The sequence below is a fragment of the Thalia democratica genome, chromosome 8, assembly GCF_965202585.1.
Source record: "Thalia democratica chromosome 8, ktThaDemo2.hap1.1, whole genome shotgun sequence".
NCBI classification, from domain to species: domain Eukaryota; kingdom Metazoa; phylum Chordata; class Thaliacea; order Salpida; family Salpidae; genus Thalia; species Thalia democratica.
Window position 1 is genome coordinate 31,622,715 of NC_139172.1, and position 26,257 is coordinate 31,648,971.

Sequence of the window (26,257 nt, forward strand, 5' to 3'; positions counted from 1 at the left end):
GTTAGCCAAAATCAATTTACTTGTTTTTTTGTTTGTTTGAATAAAATTGTTTTTGAACGAATCATGTCTTAAATTCCTGTGTAAAATCATTTAAGAAAAAAGAAAGAAAGATAAATAGAGGTCCCATTTTTAAACCTTTTAATATTCGAAACTACAAATAGTTGATAAGTGAAACTAACAGCTGTTTTGAGGCTGAATTGCAGTCTTGGGAGCGTAGAATGAACTGTTGGCCACTTTCTGCTGGTTGTCATAAAATGAACTGTTGGCTGCTTTTTGTTGATTACTAGCAGGTTGCATCATACCCGCTTTTTCTCTTTTTTGCTTCTATTTATTTGATTATTTATATAAAAAAAAACAAAAAAAAAAAAACTTTTTAGATAATTTTAAAAGAATATAATTTTTTTCAATAAGATTTTTTTTAGGTAAATTTTATTAAGTATATCATTATGTACATGTGATAGCTAATTGATCAATACAAGTCTTAAAATTACAAATCACAGCATATTAGTCAGTTCATACACTAAAAAACATGATGGAAATTACATTAGTATTTGGTAGTAAGATCTTTTTGGTCTAGAGTAAACTAACTTATAAGTTTTTAAATTCTATGCTCAAAACTTTGTAAAATAATGTTTTTTTGAATAATTGCGTTTATTAAAAAAAAAAGTTGTTTCATAATTAATTGTTTGTTCAAAGTGTCCGTCAGTGTAATAAATCTGGATGACACTGACGTAACTCCGTTGATTGGCTAAGACTTGAATTTAACAAAAATTATGAGTTTGAAACAAAAACTAAAAAACTTAACTTATTAATTTTCAAGACAGTGTTAGTATATATTAACTATTGATTAAAACTTGAAGTTAAAAAACAAAAACGATTTGTTATGAGATTGAAACAAAAACTAAACAACTAAAATTTGTTAGTGTCTAAATAATGTTAGTAAATATTGGTTAAAACTTAAAAACAAAACAAGCTATAAGTTTGAAACAAAAACTAATGTTTACTAAATTTGTAAATAAGTGTTAGTAAGTAACAATTATCATTCAAAACTCGAAAACTAAATAATTTACAATTTCTTTAAAATGATTTTTATAAAAAATAAATTGGAAATTAAGTAATGATATTTTTAGTTTTTCAAAACTAACTAGAAACAAAGTTTGATTTTTACATCAGATTCTTAAATTTAAATTTTTTTTGGTCAGTCAAAATGAGTATTATAAAAAGCAGTAAAATATCTAATGAAAGTAGCTCAAGACGTGCTTACTTATTTTAGTGAGACACATTAAAAATTACTACTAAATCTACAAAAAAAATTCAAATTATCGTAGTTGATGATTGCATACTTGGTTATATACATATATACATACTGATCATACATGCATATCGAAATTAAACACATTATTATTGAAGACACATTCTACAAAAACAAAGATACTTCTACCGAGCTTGATCTACGGTTGGTTAGTGCATGTACACAATATACATGCAAGTAAAAATTAAAACGCATACTGTTGATTGGGAAGAATCTACAAAAAAAACAAACAGACTTCTACTTAGTATAACTAATGATTGGCATATGTACATGCACACAGTATATAGTAAACAAACTTTTTGGTGGTTCTGGATCATGAAGGCTATTTTCACGTGCAACGCGCAACGTCTGCCCCTCGGTTTCTGTATTTACGTTCAATTAATAAACAATAAAAAACTAAAAATTAACTTAAAAAAGTTGTACTGACTAATAAATGGTGTCTAAATTGAGTGGTGAAAAAATATAAAACAAAAAAATCGTAAAGGTCTTGGAAAACTAAGGTTTTCTAGATAAGACAGGTTTAAAAAAACTATAAAAATAATTATCTGTTAATAAAATAAAGATTAAAACTGTTTCTAAAAAAAACGTCTATCAAGGAGTTACAATAAAAACTCATAATGACAACTAGTTTGTCTTGTGGAGATAAAAAAACCTAAACTAAAAAAAATTGTAGACAATTTAAATGGTGCATCATATTAAAAATAAACAAAAACAACTAAGAAATTATTTAATTATATAGGTATCTAAACTAACTCCTTACATAAAAAGATTGATTTATCCAGATTCATTTAGTACAAAGTAGTTAAAGTTACAACAGAATTAATAAAAAGTAATACTTGTAAAAAAAGTATCAATGAACAATTATCAAAAAAAAAATTTTTATAGTTACATTTATGACTGCTATATGACTAACATATGTCTAAAACAAAATTTTCAAATTAAACAAAAAAAGTTAGTTTAAAAAACATTATTAAAACATTTGAAATTGTTAAACCGTCCTTAGGTATGTCAAATATTTTCTGTGATTTTTTTGTCTATGTAAACCAATCATTCAAACAAAAGCTTCAAATTTTGAAATTCATAGTTGCGTCATACTATGTTTTTCTTTATAACTCTTCTATATGCATGAAAATACTCCAAACAATATGAGTATAAATAAAACTTTGTAGATTTTTTTGAAACATAATTGTTTTTATATATAGCCTATAAAACATAAAATATAACAAAAATTATATAAAAACGTTGTAAAACAAAAAAACTGATTTAATTTCGGATCTACAGCTGAATTGCAGGAAGTTATGACTCATTGATGAATTATTCAAAGTACAAACAAATCTTAAAGTACACGACAAAAAGTCATGAAATCATTTTTATTAGATAAGAATTAAAATACTTTGCAGGATTTGTAGTCTGTTGTTAAGATTTTTGAATAGTTTAAACATTTTGCCTAAGTTTCAACCAGATTATCTGTATCAAATTAAGTAAAGGAAACTTTAATATAGAGATAAGCTTTTATCTATTTTGAATCAAATAAGAGAACAAGTTATAATAAACCTACTTTGTAAAAAAAAATCTATTTTTGTATAACAAAACATTCTTAACATTTTTTTTCAAACTATTCTTTTTTTACATCCACTATTTATTCAAGGTTTAAAATTATTACATAATTAACGTTACTCTTTACTAAATAATTTTTTTAAAGTTAACAACTAGTAAACCCAACACTAATAAAAAAAAGTAAGTCTGTAACTCTTGATATATAAACATAAATTAAAAAAAAAACTTATTAGAAAAAAAAATAAAACAGTAATACGCAATAAAGTAATAATCACAACTCATCACAGGGGCGGTATTTAACAGCTAAACTAACTAAAAAAAATTGAACGAAATATTCATTCAAAGTCTTTTAACATTTACAAGAAATTTTAATCAACCTCTGAAAAATATCTAAAAAAGGAACAAAATAAAATTCTCATTTTATAAACTTTTCATTTATTTGTGACTTGTAAACTTTTACACACTAAGTATTTTTTTGTTTTTCAAAAAAGCACAAAAATTAAAACATTGAAATATTTTAATTTTAATGAAAAACTCACGGGGGGAGGAAAATGCAGGGGCACCTTGTTCCTGTTATCGCTTTGGGGGATTTTCAGCTGTTGGGCGGTAGGCAGCCTGTTGCTAGGCAACTTGTTGTGGGAAGAAAAGTTGTAGGGGCTGTTGCCTGTTGTGGGGTGCAGTTTGGGGTGGAAGGCGCCGAAATAAGGGGAAGCACCTTGAGTAAAAGGGGAGTTTTGATGGGGAATCTGTGAATTGTTGTTTTCATTTTTTTAATTCTTTTGTGGAAATTAAAACGTTTAACTTATTTAAAACTACTAACTCATTAAAATAAAATCTTAGGTATGTCTATAATTGATTTGATAATTATATTTGTTTGTTTGAAAGTTTCTAACAAGACTTAGCTTCCTTACAAGTAAGTTGATAAGGCATAAGTCAAACTTATTAACAGTAAAATGTTTAAAGTCAAAATGTAACTCATCAATAAATTAATAAAAAACTAAATGAAAAACTCAGTTTGAGAAGAAAATTATATTATAATTAAATCAAAGTGCGTTAATAAATATTTTAACAAATTAAAATTATTCAGACTGACGGATGGCGGGGTTGGTAACAATCTGTTCAGATAACTCATGTGCGGATTAGCGAGGTACGAGTGCAACTGCTGCTGTTCCCTCAAAAACCTCGAGTTGAGTTCCAACTGAAGCATGGACTGGTGATGTTGCTCTGTGGATGATATAAAAACATTAACAAACATATATACTATTTCATGATAATTTATTATTTTATGGTTTTTAATGGTAATGCTGCTCTGTAAAGATTAAAATAATGTCATGCTCTTTTATGCAAAACACGAATTAAAAAGTTACAAAATTGTAGAAAACCTATAGCAAAGTTTGGAATTATTGGTTTACGACAAAGAAATATTTTTTTTGAATTACTTTTATTTGTATAACAAGTCGCAAGAAGTAGTGAAGTATTAGATAAGTAAGCTATCATTCTATTAAAATTCGTGTCTTTTTTCTTAAAAAGTTTGAGAAAAAACACTGTGTGGGGTCAAGCGACAGGTGTGTGGAACTTAATAAAATTGTTAAAACTAACTGTAAATCTTAAATCACCTACACTGACTAGTCTAGTTTGTGGAAAACAAAAGTAATTGGCCCATTATTAACATGTTAAAACAGGTTTACTAATTAACAAAACTTATTTGAAATAAACTTCAAAAATTTTATAGGTTTAATGTAGAATATGAACAACAAAGCAATTAATTACAATACGGTCATTAGAATTTTTCATTTCTCCAAAATAAACATTTAATTGATTTCCGGTGTATGAGTTTTAACAGAAACAAAAGTTTTTTTATTCAAAAACATCACATGAAATAATTTCATTAGTCTAAGATTGTAAAAAATCTGTTTAACTATTTTGTTTTTACAATAAGTTTGTAAAATAACAAAAAAAAAAAAACGTTTTACACATTGCGTAGTTTTAGCTTAATTAAATTATAAAAATTTAATTTAATTTTTAATTAAAGCTACACCGTTCATTTTTTTTTACACAAATAAAAACCAAGCTACGCAATGACAAATAACAACTACAAACGTAATTTTCATGACTTGTATTATTGTGTTTTAGATTAGCTCATATACAAATTAACATCACGATAAGCAGATTGAAATGTAAATTTTGCGGCTTTTCGCGGCAATTTTCTCAGATCAGAAACGCGCCTGAACTTTGCAAAGTTTTCGATGTGAAAGTTTCAAACAACAGGCTTCTTTGTTTGAGCTAAATTAAACTTGATAAATTTTTATGTATTATTATTTACATTTGGGTGCATGGTATGGTTTTATTCATACTTCATTTGAAATCTGCATTAAGGGATTTTGTTGTATTTCGGCTAACTTCATGATTTTTTTTTTAAATTTTGACATACTGTAAGCTAAGATATAGATCTTTGGTAGTGTACTGTTTTAATTCTACAATAGGGAAAATTTCAATATTTTATTTAAGTAAACACATTTTAGCTTACTGAGTGCCAAATTTTGTTTTTAAACTTAATTGAACCAAGTTAAAAAATATTACATAAAAAAAAGACAAACATTTCATGATAAGATAGTTAAAGAGTAGACACAAAAAAAAAGAGTTCATAATAATTAGAAATAAATCATTTACAATTTTGATGGATTTGTTTGGGTATAAATAAACTTTTGATTGATGCTTTTTAATTTATTTACCATTTTCGATAAAATTTTCTTCTGAGCTTTTTATACAGTATGTTGAGAAAACTATTTTGATGATAATAAGTATTTTATCTGACCTAAGTTAAAAATAACATAAGCATTAAATTTATAACAACTTTCTTCATATGATAAATTTTAAATCCAAATATTTGTTTTGCCTGTTTTAAACAAATCTGCGTAAACTTTTTATAACTCGCAATATATATTTTCATTTGCGAACAAAACAATTTTATTATGTGGCAATTAACTAAAAAACTAACACAAAATACAAAAAAGAAGTTCATTAATAGTAAATTTCATTACATAACTTTAAAAATCAAAGTAATTTTAAATATTTTTATTGCTATTGTTTGATTTTAAAAATAAATTAGTTCAAGTAGATAAAATCTAAAATATGATATAATTTCTATTAAGACAAAATAAGTTCTAAAAAATTTTAGCACACAAAAACTGTAGTTTATACTAAGCACTAGATAATTTTTTAAATCTTACACAATTAAAATCATTTATTTTCATTTCAATTAATTCAATCATTTATTCGGTAAAAACTGAACTTTCCAGAAAATAGGTGAAAGTTTACTTTTGTGAGAAGGAAACGAATTGTGACGTCATACAAATATGCAATTAACAGCATTACGACATCAAAGAGACAGAAACGTTACCGTGATATACGTCATAAAACAAATAATTTAGTTGGTAATCACAATTTGTAAAAAAATTTAATGAGATTGTTTTTGATAATTGATCTTTTACCCATTTTATTTTCAAGAATAAAAATGAGAAAGTAGATATTTTTTTCTTAAACACAAGTCGTATAAATTTTGGTTTCTAATAGTGCGTAATAACAAAATAAAACACGACACAACTAACAGTTTTTGCTAAATCAACTTGAAGAAAATTCAATAAACAGAGTTCAAATGAAAAAAGTGAGATGAGTATTAAATTTTCAAGTTCGTTTATTACAACTGTTTGTTTTTTTTTCTAAAAATATTAGTAAAGAATAGAAAAAAAATCTTTAGTTGCTTGAAAATTTTTACTTTGTTTCAACTCTATAAGTATATTGATAAAAAAACTATAGTACAGTTTAAGTTGTTTTTAAGTTAAAAAAACATAAGTTAAAACATAAATTATAGCAAAACGATGGAAAATTATTTACTTTAGAAATACTAAATTATATTTGTAATAATAAAATATTGGCATGGAAAACACCAATTTCAAAAGCAGTTACATTAAAAAAAACTATTACTAGTACTAGTAAATTGAATTAACTACAAAAATAAACTACTTAAACGGAAAAAACCAATTTTCAAGGTGATAAAAAGAAAGAGGAGCTTATAAGTAAATAATGGTGTTTTACTTAAAAATTAAAATAAAACTTGTGATATACAATTTAGATTAAAAAATATTTATGTTTATAATTTTAAATAGACGTATATAGACATCATCTAAAATTATTAAAACAAATAAAATTTTATAAAATATTTATCTATACAAAACAAAAAGAAACAACAGATTATTCAGATTATAAAACAAATTAATGATCAACTAAAATTTATCAAAAATTAAAAACAAAAACAGTAAATGATTTTAGAGATCAACATATTTCGGAAATTTTAAGGAAACGCCTAACACTTCTCCAAAGTTTGCTATGTTTAACAGAAATTACAACATCACAGCAAAAAGTTAAAAAATATTGATCTCAATAAACACAATCAATTTAAGTTGAATCGCCGAACAGTTAATTTTAAACGCAAACCAACTCAGATCGATATTTTTCGGAAACAACTCATCTTCAAACCAACAGGCAAGCAAATTATCAGAGGAAAATTAACCAGCAGAAAGTGAACGCGTGAATTATTCATGCGGTTCTCACACTGTGATAACTGAACGGTCGCTTCAATATGCTCGGCCGAGTCAGCTGATGTTTTCACCTGGTTTTTCCGATTCGTTTTTCGAAGAAATTTTTTTCATTACGACTTGTTATTTGAAAATTTTATACTTTTCAGAGTCAAGGATTTTGAATAAAAAAAATGAACTGTGTTATATTAGAAATATAACAATTTCTTCCTGGTACTTAAATACAACTCTCGTAAAAACTAATGCTTTGTGTGAACTGTAAGCATCAATGCATGATGTTTTTTTATTTAAAACAATATTTGAATATTTTTTAAAGCGTTTAAAAACTATCAATCTTGCTACCAAACTTATTTTTAAAGAGTTTATAATATTCTATTTCGAGCTTGAAAAAAGTTTGTAGGTATTCAATATTTTCAAAAGCTGTTCAGACATTATCAGCGAAAATATCCTTGCACAGTGGAAACACAACGTGTTCATTTTAAAACTTCAAACATTGCTTTAATTGTTAACAGAAGACGAGCACAACAAATATAATTATTCGTTTGGAATTGATAATGACAGAAGTGTGCGTTTCATAAAACGTATAACCAGTATGATGTGAAGTTTATGTGGTTTAACAAAACAAACATGAAAACAATTTGTAAACAAACTTCAGCGGTGCGTAACGAGAATAGAATTTTAAATGAAGCTCTAATTGCTAATATTTTTAAAAAATAAAGAATCGGATAAAGTTTCGGTAGTAAGTTGAACAGTTATTTTAAAAACTTAATTTTCACTAGAAACACATTCAACCAAAGAAAAATACTTTTCCAATTTTGTAGTTTATCTTAACAAAAGTATTTACTTTGATTGTAGTAAAAGATGTAACACCTACTTTTATACAATATTATAATCTTTAAAAAACAATAAGCTTATAAAGGTTTAGTTTTTTCGAAAAACAATCCAAAAACCCAAATTTACCTGCTTAACTCTGATAAAATTACTACTTCCCCTTCACCTTATTAATTGCAATATCATAAAACGAAGTATTCAATTTCCTCAAATAACAGTTGGTTTTGTGCATACAAGTAGCTTATTATTTCCTCTTTTGCACATATATAGCAATATTGAAACAATTATAATGAAATTCATTGCACAACTATTAGTTTTATATACACATTGTACTTTTTATACAAGTTAAACAGTCTTGACGATAACAAATCACCCAACAAGTTTTGATGGTGACAATTACAACAATTTTTTTGTTACTCTAACAATTTCTAATAATATTAAGTTTTGTTTTAATTACAGAATAAACAAAAAACTTAAACATGCAGTGATCTTGCAACTAAAGCTTATATTCTTTTAAAAACTCTTAACTAACAAGCTCTGATGATGGGATACTAAAACTAAAATGACAGTCTATACATAATAATCTATTGATACATATCTGAAATATATCTCAATTTAATTTACAGATATTTCACTTGACAAATATCTTTACCAAATTTACTACATGTTAATATTAAATCTAACTTAATGTTTTTGTTAATACTTTCCCACCTAACAAACTCTCATACATTTCAAAATGTCTATTTTTACAAACCTGTTTTTTTTTTTTATTTATTTATATTTTTTTTTTAACAATTTACTCACCCAGCAAGCTCTGGTGGTGCGGGTTCAACGCGTGGAGTCCCGATAACGGATGCCCCGATAATCCGGCCTGGTGGGCGGCGGACAAGTTGTGTGCGGATAACTGAGACGCGGATAAGTTGTGCAGTTGGGATCCGGAAGCCATGCCGGCGTGGTGACCTGGCAGGCCTGTCATAGCTGTGAGAGAAAAACAAAAATTAGTTGCTTTAATCATGTCATTGTTATTAAATAACATTTAATTTTTACAGGAAGTTTTCGCTTGTTTTTAATGTTTAACAAAATTTTTGTGTTGTTTTTAACCGTTAAAAAATCAGTCTGTTCTAGAAAAAATCATGTTTGGTATGCTGCAATTAGCTAAAAAAGAATTTGTGTGCTTTGTAATCTAAAGTAAAAATCTTGTGCTAAAGTAACTACAAAAAGCTAAATTCGAAATGGCTTTATTGCATTAAAACCATTAGCTTGTCAATGTCATTGCTAAAAATTTTAAGAAAGTTTAGTAAAATGGTTTAAAATCATAATTATTTTTAACTACAACTATTTTTTCAACACATAAGTTTATTTTTGGAAAAAGAAATTTTGCAGAAAATAAGGAAACCCGTTAAAATAAGCACAAGCATTCCATAAAAACTAAGCTTTTAAGAGTAGAAAAACTACTTTCGTTTGTCATTTTTAATCTTGTTTTGTACAATTTAAATCAGTTTAAAAAATGTCAGTTCTGACTAAACGCATACAAAAACACTTATGCTTTTATTATTTTAAAATTTTTGCATCGAAATAAAAAATAACAAATTCAAAACTGAAAACGAGTGGAAATTTCAAACCGAAATGCAACCCACGCTTTTATATCAGTTTCTGCGCTAAACACCTGAGCAAATATGAAAACGAGTTATTTTAAATTCAATTTTCATGCAGAGAACAATTTCGCATCAACCCCACGCGTTTCAAATTCCCAATAAAATAAAGTTTTAGCGTTAGAATACTTTTTGTTAAATTAAAAAAAAAAACAGAATTTAAGCACACTAGAAAAATAAAGGGTTCAAAAAAATTAAGATTGTAAAAAAATAATTTGTACATAGTGTTTTGTAGGGAATTAAAAATATCTAGAATTTTATCTTTTTTATCAAATAGCTAAATGGTTATTAAAAGAAAAATATACAAAATTAATAACTTTTGATTACTATGAATTTATCTAAAATAAAGACTTTTTCGGATTTTTTTAAGTTTAGCTTTATGTAGCAAAACCACTGTTTAAAAACTTTGTTTTATTAAAATAGTATTTGTGTATTGTTTTAACAAAAAAACCATACAATTATCTTTTTATTATTGAAAAATAGGCAGCATTGGGTTCATACAGTTGATAAATCTATTGAGCGTAATAGTTTAAAAATTACGAATCATCTTTTGTTTCGAAAACCAATTATCGATCGAAAATTTTATGAAACTTCGGTTAGAGATTGATAATCGATAATATCGACTTGGCGGCGATGGTCGAGCCCAGAGAACAGCTTCGTTACAGAATTTTTGCGATTATTTGCGTTAAACTGATTACGACCCACTTTAAAGTTTGCTAGCATCAATTCCAAGGGTTGATGAAAAGCTGGTTTGCAAGTTGAAACACAAACGAGATAACATTCACGTTGCACAAATGCAATAAACAGCGTTTTATTTATTTTTTGAGCACTTTTGTATTTCTGTAAAAGTACTGACTCAACAAAGTTTGATGCTGGATTTTGTAAGCATGATTCATTTTCTAAAACTCGATAAACTACTGCTCAAACTGTATAAGAACGTTCCACTTAAGTTAATTAACAAGGCTTTTAAAATGGTTTTTGTGAAAAACAAGGAATATTTTTTTAAATTATGTTAAGTTTTAAAACGAACACACAATCGAATGATGTAAAGACTAAGACGAGTAAAAAATTAATTGAGTTTTTCACAAAGATAAACTATTGTTATACAAAAGACATGATTGTAATAAGAGAGATTGGTTGTGAAATATTTTGTTTATGTTGCAATTATTTTTACAGCTCCTACTTCATAAAATTTATAGTGTAGTGTATCACATAAATAATTGATAAGTTTATTTTTTAGTATCATGAGCTACAAACATGTTATAAATCATTTTAACTTAAAGGCATCGATTATAATATGAGGTTGAATTAATAAAATATAAAACTATGTCAGTACACATTACATAAACACATTTCGGCATAAAGTAAAAGTTATAATTGTAGTTGTTATTTTTCCGTACAAAATTTAAAAACATCAACACAAATAATAGAAATATTATAAGCACCAATCATCGTTGAAAAAAATTCAAAACGTCAATTCTAAAATTTACTTGAACACTTTTCAAAGAAGAGCAGTTTTAATTTCACACCATAAAGTGGTCATAGGGTCTTAAATATAAAAAATTAAAAAGATACATTTTTCGAATATTGAGTTTTAAAACCACAATAAAAAAATTAAAACATCGTTACACACAACTGAAATTAACAATTTATCGAACTGCATTGCACTTAACATGCGAAATACTTTACCTAAAAAAATCAAAAGTATAAAACTTAACTTTAATTTTATACAACAAACTCCTGTGGTTCCTTCTTTGGAGTTATTGTATTAAAATAAATATCATTTAATTTAATAAAAAATGTTTAAACACCAACCAGTCTATAAAGTGTTAAAAACTTCAATTGAAAGTGCTACATTTTTGTACCTAACTCTTGGATGAGTATCAAAAAATTGAAACTAATACTGACAAAAAGCAGTAAGATAAATTTAAATTTAATTTTGTAAAAAACAAACAAACCCCTTTTTGTAGCCCCTCCTGTGAAGTTCGTGGTTGAAAAAAAAAGAAAATACTTATAAACAAAAATATGTTAATAACAAACAAAAAACAAAAAAACACTTTGTGTTTTTCCTCCCTACGAAATCCGTGTTTGAAAAGAAAAGTAAAAAAAAAAATCAAGTACTTAATTAATTGAGAAAAAAAAATTAATGATCAAACAACAAACCCTTGTTTGGTTTCTGCCGTTGAGTTTGTGTTTGAAAAATAAATAAGTCTGAAAAAACGAAAAAAAAACAATAGCAACTATTATTTCGAAGCAAACAAGAACCCCAAAAATAATATTTCAAAAAACTAGTTTAGTTAATATATGAATATTAATAAAAAATGTTAATTTAATAAGTTATAATTAACAACAAACCAAATAATTAACAAAAGTATTTTAAAATAACAATTATTAACAAACAAACCCCTCGCGTGGTTTCTCCTGTGAAGCTCGTGTTGCCTGGCAGCCAACTGATGGTTCATCTGGTCCCTCCTCCTGTTTTCTTGTTTCTGGGGAATCACCGTCATCTGCGGCTTCACGTGCCGTTTCAAGCCTTCTGGTTGGTTCAAGTTGGACGACGAGCAGCCGGCAGCTTGCTGCTGATTGGCCACTGGTTGCTTGGTTACTGGAATTTTTGAAATATTTATTGAGGATTTTGATAAGAGCTGGTGAGAGTTTTTTTATTGTTTTTATTTTTGTGGATTTCAATAAAACTTGTTATGTGACTAAAAGCTTAACTTTAGAGAAAATAAATTTTGAGAATACTTTTAATAAATATTTAAGGATTCTTATTAGTATTTTTTAGTCTTTATAAATTAAAAAATATCAATTTTCACAAGGTTTTAAACATATACATTTAAATTTTATATAACTTGTTATGTCACTGAAGTTTTCAAGTTTATAAAAATGTAATATCTCTTAATATTCAAGGATTAACTAAAAAATTATTTTTGGTCTTTATTAAATAAAAAGTGTTTAAACTTTTTTCATAGTTTAAATATTAAGGTTTTTATTTACTTTCAGTAAATTTTGATAAAAACTGTTCTTTTAAACTAAAATAATGAACTACTTTAAAATATTGCTTTCATTAAATGAATTTTACAATGAGTAGTGTTTACCACATTATAACATTATTTTTAGTTTAACTTAGTGTGTTGTTAGTGTTTAAGATAAGAAAAAACATAGTTATAAATTTTAAATATACTTAGTAAAAACTTAAGTTTTAGTATATTATTTAAAAAAATTATCATGAGACAAAAATGCAATATTTTTAATAAGAAAACTAAATACCCATTATACTATTTAATGGTTTTTATTTAATTTAAGTAAAGTCTATTTTAAATGAAAAGTTGAATGTAACATTACTTTAAAAATACATATTTTCGAATTACAAACTATATATAAAAAACTAACCCTAAAGAACTTATTACGAAACTTAATTAATTTCAATATAAATAATTGATTATAATAATATTTAATATACTGAAAAAGTACACGTTAAGTCAACAACTAATTAAAAAAACCTTTTAAACCAAAAACCTTTTAAAGCTCTTTAAATACTTAACTATGTTGTCCAAACTCAAAAAATACTGATAAAAAAAGTTTTATTTTAAAAACAGTTAAGTATATAGAGAGTAAAAATAACTAATTTTATATTAAAAAGCTAAATAACTGTAGGTAATTTTAATTAAAAACTTTTTTTTTAATACTGTAAATGTAATACTTTGGAAACATTTACAAAAAAAAAAAAAAAATAATATATTGTAGATAGTCTTAAAATTATGATTACAAAAAACATACCTAAATTAAATCTATTTTGTAAACGAATTAAAAGCTAAGTGAAACAAATTACTTATATAATTTATAACAAATAAAATTACAAAAATTTAAACTAAACTTACAACTAATCTGTGTGTAACCTCATCTAAAAAGCTTCAACAAACAAAACTAAAAATCAAATAAAAATCTGGCGAGAACTGGAATAAAAATAAATTTAAACTTAAACTGTTTGCTGCCCATATAAAATGTAAAATTTAATCAAAAACACAGACGAAAATCAAAGAAGCTTCGTTTATTTTTAAGGTCAGCCTTTTTACTTCCTTGAATTTTTTTTCAAAACTTCGCGTTAATTTACATCCTCTTATGAAAAATCCTATTTGCATTTAATTTTGTATGGAATTAAGTTTAGTGAAAATATAAGCTCTAAACAGTGTGCGTGAAGTAAAAACCGATAAGATATAGATAGGTAACTTGATGCTGTTTAAAAATGTATTAGTATCATAAATGGTTAATTGATTAATGTATAGTAGAACAAAATGTTCAATCTGCATTTAGTTTTGTATGAAAGAAATTTTATTGAAAACATAATCTTCAAAATCCACGTAAATTAAAATTATTAAAACACGGGAAGTTATAAAACGCATTAATACACATATTTAACGCTCATTAAATGTCTGATACAAATAAAAATTGATTTCCATTTAACTTTTTACGAACTTAAATTTTGTCATAATGAGCTGTCAAATAACAATAAAAAAGGCATTTAATAACACTTCTCGGCTGTTAAATGACATAATGTTTTACGCTAATTAAAATTGCATTTATATAAAAACAAAGTTAAAAATTAATTTGCATTTTACTCGTTATAATTAAAGTTTAAACATGTGGCTGTAAATGAAGACAAATAAGGCGCTCCATAAAACAATTTAAAAAGTTTGACGACCGTTTAATTGTGATTAATATGCAATTTCGTGCACTTAAAATAAAAGTTCATTTAAAATTAATGCTTATTTAACGCACAATTATCGCATTAAATTGTTTTCAAAAGATTACTTTGTTTACATTTTGATTTGTTGATAATTAAATTACAATCAAGTGTTTTAGACCAAAAGTTATTTCTTACCATGAAATCATATAGAATTTTTAAGTGTGTAGTCATATAAGTTCCAAACAAAGTTTGTTTATTTAAAAACTTGTTTTTATTTATCCTGGATAACTTTTTAAGTAATTGATACTTAAAAAAAATCATACCTGTATTAATCTCACTTTTTAAAACCCAAATTTAAACTATAAAGCTTCAAAAAAACAAACTTCACTTTTTATTTTCATTATGCACCAGCTTTCAGGAAAATTTAAACTTGTATTAATTTATAAACTTTTTTTCTATATTTATTTAATAATAACGTTATTCTGATTATTTAAATAACTAGCTATGACGTAGCAACTAACGCTGTATCATGTTGACTTTTGAGTTCTGCAATTTTCTCCTCCGCATAGCAACCGCTTGGTTGTTATGTAGTGACGTAGGGGGAGGGGTGGGACACAATATGACGTCACTGTCACTGTTGTTATAGTGCTGGGGCTTCAACCGGTGGTCCCTGGGGGCGGGAACGAAGAACTGGTCCCCGGATTGAGACTTGGTCGTCTTGGCAACCGAAGTTAAGGGCTTCACCTTTGAAATTGATTATAAAAAAATATAAAAAAAAAACTTTTCAAAGTTTTAAATTTTATGAAAGACCACCATTTATTCACCATCAAGGTAATTTGAAATAACATTTTTGATTGATGTAACAAAACATTTGGTATAGCTAGTTTTGATATTTTTTTTAGCTACACACATTTAGAAAAGAAAAAAAGTTTTCGTTCGTATTAAGTTTAAACAACTAGTCAAAAACTTATCTCAAAATATTAAAAATTATTTTCAAAAGCTTTCTAACGTTTTTTTATCGTATTCAATTTTTTTTTGCTGTTATATATACTTTTTTTCTAACAAAACACTAGACTTTTCTCCAGACGATTTTTTTTAACGCAGACATAACATTTAAGCTTGATTAATAGCACATAAAAATTGCATAACTAATACTTAGCTATCCATCTTGTATAATAGAATCCAATTATCTCATTAATATGTGATAAAACAGTTTAAAAAAATTTGATCATTCTTATAAACCCAAACTTGTAAATTTACAGCTGCATTTTACAGAAGCACAGTTTGATTTCTGCCCAGAAAAAATGCTTTGAACTCAATTTGACTTTGAAAAGCAATAAAAAAGTTTAACGATGTGCAAAAGTGAATTGCCGATATTTAGATGCATTAAACTAAATTTGATGGGAAAAAGTCTCGTGTACAAACTATAAACTGTTTTGTTAAACAGCTTTTTAAAAAGAACATTTTTCTTTGCAATTTATACTAGAAAAAAAACTTGATACAACATTTTAATTGGTTTTATTTCTTTGAACATTTTTTTATAAACTGCATTGTTAAATGCTGTTTCATAAGTAACTTTACTATTTTTGACAATCTATACCATTTAAAACTAGTAATTTTTTACCTGAGAAAAACCATGTCGTAGAAAAATATGAAACTCAAATTAATTATTTATACTTTCATTGGACAACAATAAGTAAACTTTATTGAATGAAACAAAAACTTTAGAAGAGGTTTAGCCGAAAATGGTGTTTTAAAATATTTTCCAAGTACCTGTTGTTTTTTACACATGTCATTTTGTAACGTAACTGATTGATAGGTTCTAAAGTATAACTTAATAAATATCAAAAATATAACAAGTTTATTAACGACACTTTAAAAAGCGCATTGATGAACACTGGCTGCTTTAACATAACTACTTTTGTCATCACTAATATGGGATTATTAAAAAAAAAATTATGCTTTAATAAAAAACTGTTCACCAAAGCACACTAAATTAGATTGAAAAATCATAAAATTAAAATTTTCTCAAAAAAAAATTACAAATACTACAAAAAAACAATGTATTGAAATACTCTTTTTTACCTTTTTGTTCGTTTTTGATAATTCCTCAGAATCACTTTCAATTTCACCCTAAAATAAAAGAAATAAAAAATAAAAAAAACAGTAAAATAAAAGCATGCAAAAATAAATAAAAACTGCAATTCAAGCCAAAACTTTTACATTTTGTTTGTTACCTATTCGATTGTATTAAAAACAAAAGATAACACACAATACATACTTAGTCCATAAACAGTTTTTTATCAGTTTAATTAAATCATAAAAACACAATTTGTTTTTATTCTAATTGATGATAAAATGTTAATATCTTCAAAGTGATTTATTTTGAGATTACGGCCGAAAACTGATATCGTATAATTTATTCATATTTGAAATTATATATAATTTTTTGTTTCTTTTAAGTTAACAAAATAATAAAACTTATCTAAAACAAGAATTCAGTCATTATGGTTTGGGAAAGATTTTGTCAACTATTAATGCTAATATTTCTTACTCAACATTTTTATTATATAAGTTTTGTTTCTTTAAAGTTTTTGGAAATAGTTAACTATGTCATAAAACTTGTCTAAAATAAAAATTAAGTTAGCTTAAGTTAACTATTTATGATAATATTTCTTACTAACCCTTGTTGCTGTATAATTTTCTAAAATATAATGGCAAAATAAAACTATTAATAAAAAGCACACAATAAAACTTTATCATCAGCTTTCTAGGCTATTAAAAAAGTACTTAATGGCAATTATGTGCGTTTTAACGCTTTAATGTCTTAAAACCCACTTAATTTAGTTACACACAACCCGTTATTAGTTTGGAAAAGCCAATAAAAAAAACGTTTACAAACAAAAAGTCTTGTGTAAACTGTTGTCCAAATATTTGCGCAGTTAGTCAAACAAAACTGAAAAAAAATTGCGAACATTTTATGCTATCAACATTAAAATATCACGCTTTAGAAAAACTAATTTATCGATCTAATCTGTGATTGACGTTCGCAAAACGTTTATGTTTTTTATTTGTTGGTGCTTCATAAAACTGCGGTTCGAAAAAACATTTGTTAAAGTTGAGACACTTGCAAACCGCAATGCTCGAATTGCAAACAAATATTATTGTTGATTTTGTCATTTTGAAGCTGTGAGTGTTATTACAAGTGGCACTTCGCGCGTAGTAGCAAAGTTTATACATTTATTTCGTCAAAAACAAAATAACACTTTAATTTGTTGGTTTGTTTTAAACATTGTGGCACTATGGCTTGTTTATCAAAGTTTGTACAAAAATATTGAATTATGTATGTCTTAGTTCAAAATTTGATATTAAGTTCATGTCAAATAAATCTCTATGTTACATTGCGCCGCATCATGTTATACATTTTAACATGTCAAAGTTACATCAAGTATTTCGCTGTGTCAAAAACTACACATGTATAAAACTTTTAACTGTGTCACACTTACTAAGTAAAAAATTATTTTAATTAAAATTTTTAAAACTAATCATTTATCATGCTAAACTATTTACTATGTTAAGTTATGTAATATTTTAGTTTCATAATTTGTAAAATAACTCACTTCATATCCACACGCGCTTCTGGTACTCACGCTGCTTGTCTGAAGAAAAAAAAGAAGATTAATTACCAGATTGTTTATTTGAATTATTGTCGTTAATTACATTCTCTGGTTTCTGTGCACTGCAGGCTAATCGCTTATATGTTTTCGTAAAGACTCAGAACTAAGAAATTGAAAATTATTGATGCTGTGTTTGAATAGTGAAAACAAGAATTAATTAAACTCGTGATGTTATACAACAGCTTGATGGATTATGAACATTTTATTGTCTTGTTTGTCTTTTTTAGTTTTTATTGCGTGAGACGATATAAAACGCTTTAACTTTATTTCGAAAATCAAACAACCATTTGGTTTTATATAAAAGCATTAGAAAAACACAACCCAAAAGTATAAAAAATAATAAAAAACTCCCCAAAATATTTTCGTATAATACTACGTGCTAACTTTACAGAGTATAAACTTATTTAACACATAAACTGGTATTCAGATTAAATTCACTATTGACAAATGACCACAAACGCTGTAACGTTAGTAAACACACAAAAAATCAATATTTATATTGATTATTGTTGTCCTGGTTAACATTGAACAGTTGCTTGCAAAGTTTTAACCGTTTACTGCTAAAATCAAGTTGAATTTTTTTAATTCAGTTCAAAAATTTAAGTGAACTTTAATTTTTTTTTAAATTTCCAGAATAGTTAAAGTAATTTACTTTGAGAAAAACTAATAAAATATGTTTAAAGCACAATGAATAAGGCATGGTATTTGTTTATTTGGGTCAACTAGTTTACAATTTTAAACAAACAAATTTTAAAGAAGTTTTGTTTGAACAATCAAAGTTTACTGATTATTCTTTAGTACAAAAAAAGTCAGTTTATTTGCCTTTAAACTAAAAATACTTTGAATTTATAGTTTATAAAAAAAAAGTGTTTTAAAAAAACTGTAAACAACTTAGCAATATAAAAAGTTAAAAAAAAATTATTATAAAACATAAAAAGTCTTAGATTAAAAATTTTTAAACAAGAGTAGTAACAATTAGTACAGAACAATTTTAAAATTATTAATACTTAAAAAATATTTTTGCGTTGATTATAATTACATTTTAAAAATAATTTTAGTTCTGGTATTAAATAAGTTAGGATTAAAAAAAAACATTTATATTTCAAACAAGCTTTTTACATGTCAAAGCACAATTTTAAACAAAAGAATAAACAACTAACACATGACTCTTCGAGGGGAATACCCGAGCTCTGAGTCTCGGGACTGTTCTGGACTTTTTCATTTTCGCCTTCCTCATCACAAGTGCCAACATCACTCACTTCACCCTCGTCATAGGACGACATGTCGAACACTGTCCTGGTCACCTGGGGTTAGTAGTTTCTTGCATTAACAGAAAAAACTCTAATAACGACAATAACGAATAATTAATTCAAGGTTTTTATGACTAAAATATATTTATCTTTGAAATGACTCAAATTAAAAAAAAAAAAATTACCTGGGGATCTTCCAACTTTTCGAAGGAGTCGGCGCATATGATGCTGAAGTCCTCCACGATGTACTCCACCACCTCGTCGGGATCGGTTTGGGGATTTTCCCCATCTGAAAACTGTTCATGCTGCTGCTGGTTGGGTGGGATCACCTCCTGCTTGGGAGTCTTGACGAAGACCGGCGCCCTCTTGGGTTCAATCGCGTTCTGTGTGTGATGAAAATTAAAATGCTTTATGGCGTCTCAGTGAATTTTTGTAAAAGTATTTTAAATACGCGTGAAAGAGAAACAACTGGTGTAATAGCAAATTAGCATTTGACAGTTTAAAGTTGTGGGCTTTTAAATTTTACACAAAAAATCTTTGAGCCCAAACCGAAATTTTGACTAGCAGTTGAAATATTGTGAAAGTGGTTGCATGTGCACTTTTATTCAAAAGTGTGCTTTTTATACTTTTTAATCAGTTGCTTTACATTGAGCACTAGCACATAAAATTAAACAAAATTGTTTTTTATAATTTGTTTATATAGTTATTTGTCTCAACTAAAAAGATTTCTCCATTTACTGAAACGTAAGAGCTTATTTAAATATAAATGTGCACATTTATATTTACAATTTGTTTAAAAATACTTATATGCAATCTAATTTGCATAATTTTTTTTAGTAATTTGCTGCATACAGCTATAAAAAACTAAGGAACCACTGACAAAATAAGTATACTTAGTAGTACTGATCACCTAAATTCTAAGTAGTTGATAATAAACAAGCAATTTGTCACAAACTATTTTTCCTCAATCGTTTTATAAAAACTTCCGGCAGCTTAGCTGTTTACACTTTTATAGGTTGAAAATTTAAGCTTACGACCCTTTTACTTGTTATAAGAAATAAAAGTTAAGCAATGTATTTCATGAATGTTTAAAAAAACAAACTGCTTGTTTGTTATTTATATTATTTAAAGTCTTTAGATAAAACAAATACCAACTTTCACACAACTTTTTACAACTTGATTTACAATGCAAAACACACTTTCACAACTGTAGTTTTCTCTGTAAAACCACATCAGCTACTTACAATTCACTGTTTACTTTAAACAGACTAAATGTTTATTTGAGCGATGACAAACTGTTTACAAACAAACATTCCTCCTACTCAAACGCTTGAGCGTACAAAAATTTAAGCACGGTGTTTAAAAAATTCGTAAAAGTTTATACTTTTCCTTTTTTAAAGCTTTTATAACTTTTAACTTAAACTCCACTCGAGTTTTTGTCAAATGTCTTTAATTTCTTTTTAATAGCTCAGACTGAAGATTACTTAAGAGTTTAATCGTTAGTAGAAAATAAACTTTGGCAAACTCGTCAATGTGGAATTTAACATTCTTAACAAAATTACATAATACGCTACCACTTACAATTATTTTACAAAAACACGCTTCATACAAGTACAAGTTATTTATGTTACTCAAAAGTACAATTAAATATACAGCAGCAACTTTGGATTTTAACAAAATTATAAAAAATAAAAACTAAAATAAAACAAACATACCTTTTCTTGTTGTTCTTCTGTGGGTTTTTCAGGTGAAACCTTCTTTTCCAAATTCTTTTCAACCTGCAATTTCTTATCGCTTTTCCCTTCTTTCTTCCTCCGTTTCCTATTGGTTCTCGAATTCGGACTCTTTTCCTTTTCCTCGTCTGTTGAGTCTGAAGTAATTTTTTTTATTTAATACAAGTAGGTTTCAGTTTTACACAAGCACAAAGTTTGATTTGCCATGTTGGTTATTTTAAACTTAGGTGTGAGGTACAGTTGTCAATTATCTATGGCTCTTAAATGCATGTGCTGAGTTTAACAAATTATCAGAACTTGTGTGTCATAAATTAAAGATTTTTCTTTTTTAGTTAAAATTTATTTTATAATAGTTTATAACAGACTAAATAATAATGAATATTAGGCTGTTTTGAAAGTGATAACATAAAATAGTTTTACTGTATATCGACACTACTATTTCTCAACAAAGATCTATACTACTTAAGATTGCATGCATTTAAATAAAATTCATAAAGAAATATCTTTTGTTTAAGTTATCAAATGAAATAGCTGAAACAAAACTCTGCAACAATAAACTTGTATAAAATGTTCTAGGTTTAAAAAAAACAAATGATTATGGTAAATTAAATTAAAATGATATTTGCTTTGAGATGAAACTTTTGCTAAATGAATATATTAAACTAAAGATGAATAATGTATAAAAGGGTGAAAAAGTGAAACAAAACTAATCAAAACTTGTTTTAAGAAAATAAACTAACTGAACTTAGAAACAATGAACATGGTTATCACATTCAAGCCAAAACAAAATAAAGTATATAACATAAACATTTGAAAAAGTTTGTCATAAATGACGCGTATTATAACCATGAGAAATTCCCATTTTAAGTTCATTAAATTAAAAACACACTAAAATGACTTTTCCCAAATCATTAAAAAACTCAAAGTTTATACAAATCAAGTTCCACTTCTACTAACTTTCAATTATAATTCAAAATAAACTAAGACTACTTTCTTTAGAACAAAATACTATTTATATATTATTACTGAGAACATGCAAAAAACAGACCCTTTTTGTCATAACTATCTGCTGGAAGCGGCAGAACTATTTTCAACTTTAACATTCTTCAAAACATTAAAACATATTATTTTTCAAACAATCAGCTAGCTTCAACTTAGCAAAAAAGTAAATAAGCAGGTTTGAATGAAAGAAGTTTGGATGGAGGAAGTGTGTGGGCAGAGTGATTTTGAAGAAGTTAGTGCGCGGTGCCTCGCTGTTTCCTCTATAAGACAATACATAAAAAATCATCGCTGCAAGTTTTGAGATATTAAAAATAATACGCATGGAGTTGTAGGCATATGTAGGCTCTAAACCATCTCTGCTTGACTTGCACTACTTTTTGAAATTTTTTTTGGTTTTAATTTTGGTTTAAAGTTAAGTTCAAGGTGAAAACTGTGTCAAATAGTATAAAAACATTGAAAAGATGCTGTAAAGCTACTTAAAATGTGTTTTTTTAATAAAAATATTTGATTATGACAAAAATTATGATTACCTTTTCACTTATATGGTAGACTTTTTGTGTCAAATCAAAATTTTCTACTCAACATGTGAAAATTGTGTAAAATTCCAGTTTTTTTTTTCAAAATTTCTTAAATTCCAGGTTTTTTAGCCTAAATTGTCAAATTCCAGGTTTTTCTGGTTTCGAAGTTTTTTTGCAACCCTGTAAGCTACAGATCTAGAAACTGTTTTTTCACAAACTTTTCTCAAAGCAAGCAATTATGCAAAGTAATCTGTATAGATTTGTATTTTTTGCTCAGAAAAACTTGCTAAAACATAATTATTTGTCAAAAAGTATTATTAATCTTGGCTCTAAATATTTCTTACAAACATAAGAACCTAAAATAAAAAAAAATATTAATACTAGTTGTATCATTTAAACTGAAGTATTTTTCTTGACACTTTTTTTAATACTAAAACAATCACACTAGATTATTCAATATTACAAACAAGTACGTGTGGAATTGATTTTTTCTACCTTTCTCTAAGTTTTTATATTCTGTTAACAAATGATGTCTTTTTATCTATAGTAGCCTATATTTGATAATCTGGTGTCAATAATGCTTTCTTTGTAGTAATATGCAGATTTAAAATGAAACAATAACCAATAAATTACAAAAGTATATTTAAATTAGCTATTACAAAAACTTTGTGTATAAGTTTATTGAAACTTTAATATATTCAGTCAAACTATGCGTATTTAACAATTGAAAGCAATTTTATTAAAGTAGTTTCTCTTCAAACTCTAATAATCAAATAAAAGTTTAATTTTATAAGTTATTTTCTATTAATAGTAAAATTTAATAAAAACTTTTTACATATAACTTGAAAATAATGTATTTACATAAAATAATATTTTAAAATTGTTTTCTAGGAGAACGTCTTTAGGAAGTAATAACTATTCATAGGTAGTGTCTTTGTCCAAACAAAACTTGAACTAACAACTATTGTTAGTAGGAAACTTTATAAGATGATGTTTACTTTAGAATCTTATTAACACATCACAAAACTAACTGATGATGTATTTTTTTGTTTACACATCCTTTTTAAGAAGTGCAATATTTTACCTTAAGAAAGGAAAAGCGGAAATCAATGTGTACAAATACTAATTGGTATATAATAAATTTAGTTAGAAAAAAGTTTCTTTTAAAATTGACAGAACTGTTTATATTATTATGATATTCATATATCAAAAAAACTGACTGTAGACGTATTTTTTAGTTTTGGCAGCTTCCCTGGCCAGTCTCCTCTTTCGCTTCAACTTGGAGTTGGTCTTCCGTCCTGAAGCTGAAGTGTTTTTCTGCTTCATTACTTGTTATCTATATATAACTGTCAAAAAATTTAATTTGTAGTCGTTTATAAACAGTGATGTTTGTTTTCAATTTTTAGAGTGAGACGAGGACTTTAACTCCTTAAATTGACATTTTAATAAGTGAAAGATTGACAAAATTTAGAGTATGCTAGAAATCTAGTTAAAAAAAAACTAATAAAAATTATACTATATAGCTTGAAAAATTTCAGTAAAAGATTTAATTTAAACAGAAAAAGTTTAAGATATTTTTAAGCACAATTAAAAAATAATTTAAATAAGGCATTGTGTTTTTAACTCAATATAGTTAAGTAAAAACTTTTAAAATGAGTTTTGAAGTTAACTAATTGTTAAAAAATGGTAAAGTTGACAAACATTTTAAAATAAAACTTCAAAAAAACGTATATTGTTTTCTTTGCACTTATTAAATCTATAATAAACTCTTTTCATGATCTATAAGATATTCCTTAGGTAAAAAAAAAGTATATACACATTTAAAAAAAAGACAGAGAAAAATTCAAAATATTAAAATATTAAAGAATTAACAAAAACAAGTGATAACTAGGTTCATTATTCTGCTTAACAAATGACAAATTTTAAAGCATTCAAATATTATTGTTAGCTTTAATCTAGATCAAATTAATGTAAAACTCAGCCCTTTAAAATTACCAATAATCAACAATAGACAAGCGCAATGATTTTATTTTAATGTATTTGGTTCTCTATTGTTATTTCCTATACTTTACTCAACAGCAAGTTAGGGTAAAACCTCAGTCCTTCACTGCTGTCGTCCCTGCAAATATTTCCCCTTTTCTCAGTCAGCAGCAAGTGCTCTTTTGCCAGCAAAACCGAAATCTTCAGCATGTCTGCCAGTTGCTGCGCTGACAAGCTCTCATTGGTTGTCACTTTCTCTGACGTCATTTTGATTATGACGTCATCACTGTGCTGGCTGGACTGCAGCACAAGAACCCCGCTCTCAAACTCTCGAAGGGACAGGGATAATTTTGCGGGTCCCATGACTTTGCAGGACTGGAGAAGGTCGTCAGGGGAGAGCAGCTCAGTGCCCCTGGCCCTGTTGACCCTGACGTAAGCGTCACTTAGCAACATCATTCCTTCCTTAGTGACTATTTCCCCCAGCAACCTGCAAACCTCCTTGGCAACCTGGGTATGAAAGTGGACACTGTCACCGTGTGTTTCCTTGGTAACAGGGTTGGCAATGCCCAGGCTCAACAAGTGGGACTTGAACTTAACCGTCTCATCATCCGTGATGTCTCCGTTCTTTTCCTTGATCTTTTTTGCTATGGCGTTGCTGAGGTCCACCATCTCCTTCGCCTTGCCCATCAGGTTTTTAAGGTCCTGGAAGGCGTCAGAGATGTCAGATTCATTCTTCCTGTTCTTCGCCTCGATCTTGTTCCTGATGCCTGAAATACCTGACATCCTGATGTTCAGGGATTCCAAAGGCTGGTTCAGGTTTTGTGGGGACTTTTGGCATTTGGAGACCCACTGCTGTTTCTCAACAGCCTTGTTCAACTGCAAGTAAAACTCGTTGTCTCCATGATTTTTAAAGCCCATTTTTATTGAATTATGGCTGCTCCTGGAGTAAGGCCCCGGCTTTTTATTGGGTTTCACCTCCATGAGCTGACATGACACTTTTGCCGACCTGGCCAAGCCGCCAGGATGCCGCTCCGTGTTGATGACGTAAGAAAGGTGGAGTGACATCTTAACGCTGCTGTTTGAAATGTCGTGCCAGGCTAGCCTGTGAGTGGTGAGGGTCACAACTCCGTTCTGGTATGAAGTTTTGTCATTGCCGTCGTACAAGCGGATGTTCGTTGCTTGGTGGACTTTCTCCTCGCCAACTTCATAGCTCCCTGACCACCACTCGAATCGGTCCATTTTTTAGTAAAGTTTTAAAAATTCTGCAAAAGATAAAAACTAAAATATCATCTGTTGAACAGTTGATAGTAATGTTTAACATTTCCTTGTATATTTATTATAGTTGATGTATTGTGGGAAATAATAAAATTAAACAACCTGAATATATTTTTACTGAAAAGTATTTTAAATTATTATTTTAGTTAAAACTTTGAAATAGTAAGTTAAAAACGGAGAAATCTAAC

At 27.0% G+C, this 26,257-nt stretch overlaps 2 protein-coding genes across 3 annotated transcripts in view; both read right to left on the minus strand.

Moving 5' to 3' along the window:
* The window catches only part of LOC145841864 (uncharacterized), a 29,325-nt gene extending 4,939 nt beyond the window's left edge, over positions 1 to 24,386 (minus strand). The window contains exons 1-13 of one of the 2 annotated variants that reach the window (XM_082949151.1): positions 24,035 to 24,386; positions 21,277 to 21,431; positions 19,747 to 19,944; positions 19,472 to 19,615; positions 18,255 to 18,293; positions 16,720 to 16,767; positions 15,156 to 15,378; positions 12,352 to 12,552; positions 9,100 to 9,273; positions 3,963 to 4,093; positions 3,409 to 3,615; positions 1,609 to 1,674; positions 180 to 324 (exon numbers count right to left, since the gene is read on the minus strand). In XM_082949151.1, the coding sequence (XP_082805277.1) occupies positions 180 to 324; positions 1,609 to 1,674; positions 3,409 to 3,615; positions 3,963 to 4,093; positions 9,100 to 9,273; positions 12,352 to 12,552; positions 15,156 to 15,378; positions 16,720 to 16,767; positions 18,255 to 18,293; positions 19,472 to 19,615; positions 19,747 to 19,944; positions 21,277 to 21,431; positions 24,035 to 24,140 (1,837 nt within the window). In that variant the 5' untranslated portion in view covers positions 24,141 to 24,386. The remainder of the gene's footprint in view (positions 1 to 179; positions 325 to 1,608; positions 1,675 to 3,408; positions 3,616 to 3,962; positions 4,094 to 9,099; positions 9,274 to 12,351; positions 12,553 to 15,155; positions 15,379 to 16,719; positions 16,768 to 18,254; positions 18,294 to 19,471; positions 19,616 to 19,746; positions 19,945 to 21,276; positions 21,432 to 24,034) is intronic. The other variant, XM_082949152.1, reaches the window with a different exon arrangement.
* A 295-nt stretch (positions 24,387 to 24,681) lies between these two features.
* Positions 24,682 to 26,051, minus strand: LOC145841865 (vacuolar protein-sorting-associated protein 36-like). Its single transcript, XM_082949153.1, has one exon. It carries the CDS (start codon positions 26,031 to 26,033, stop codon positions 24,876 to 24,878), a length of 1,158 nt encoding a protein of 385 aa, XP_082805279.1. The 5' UTR covers positions 26,034 to 26,051; the 3' UTR covers positions 24,682 to 24,875.
* Positions 26,052 to 26,257: the final 206 nt, after the last annotated feature.

Excerpts from the sequence above, each read along its gene's own strand:
- LOC145841865 (XM_082949153.1), bottom strand. The coding sequence starts at position 26,033 with ATGGACCGATTCGAGTGGTGGTCAGGGAGCTATGAAGTTGGCGAGGAG.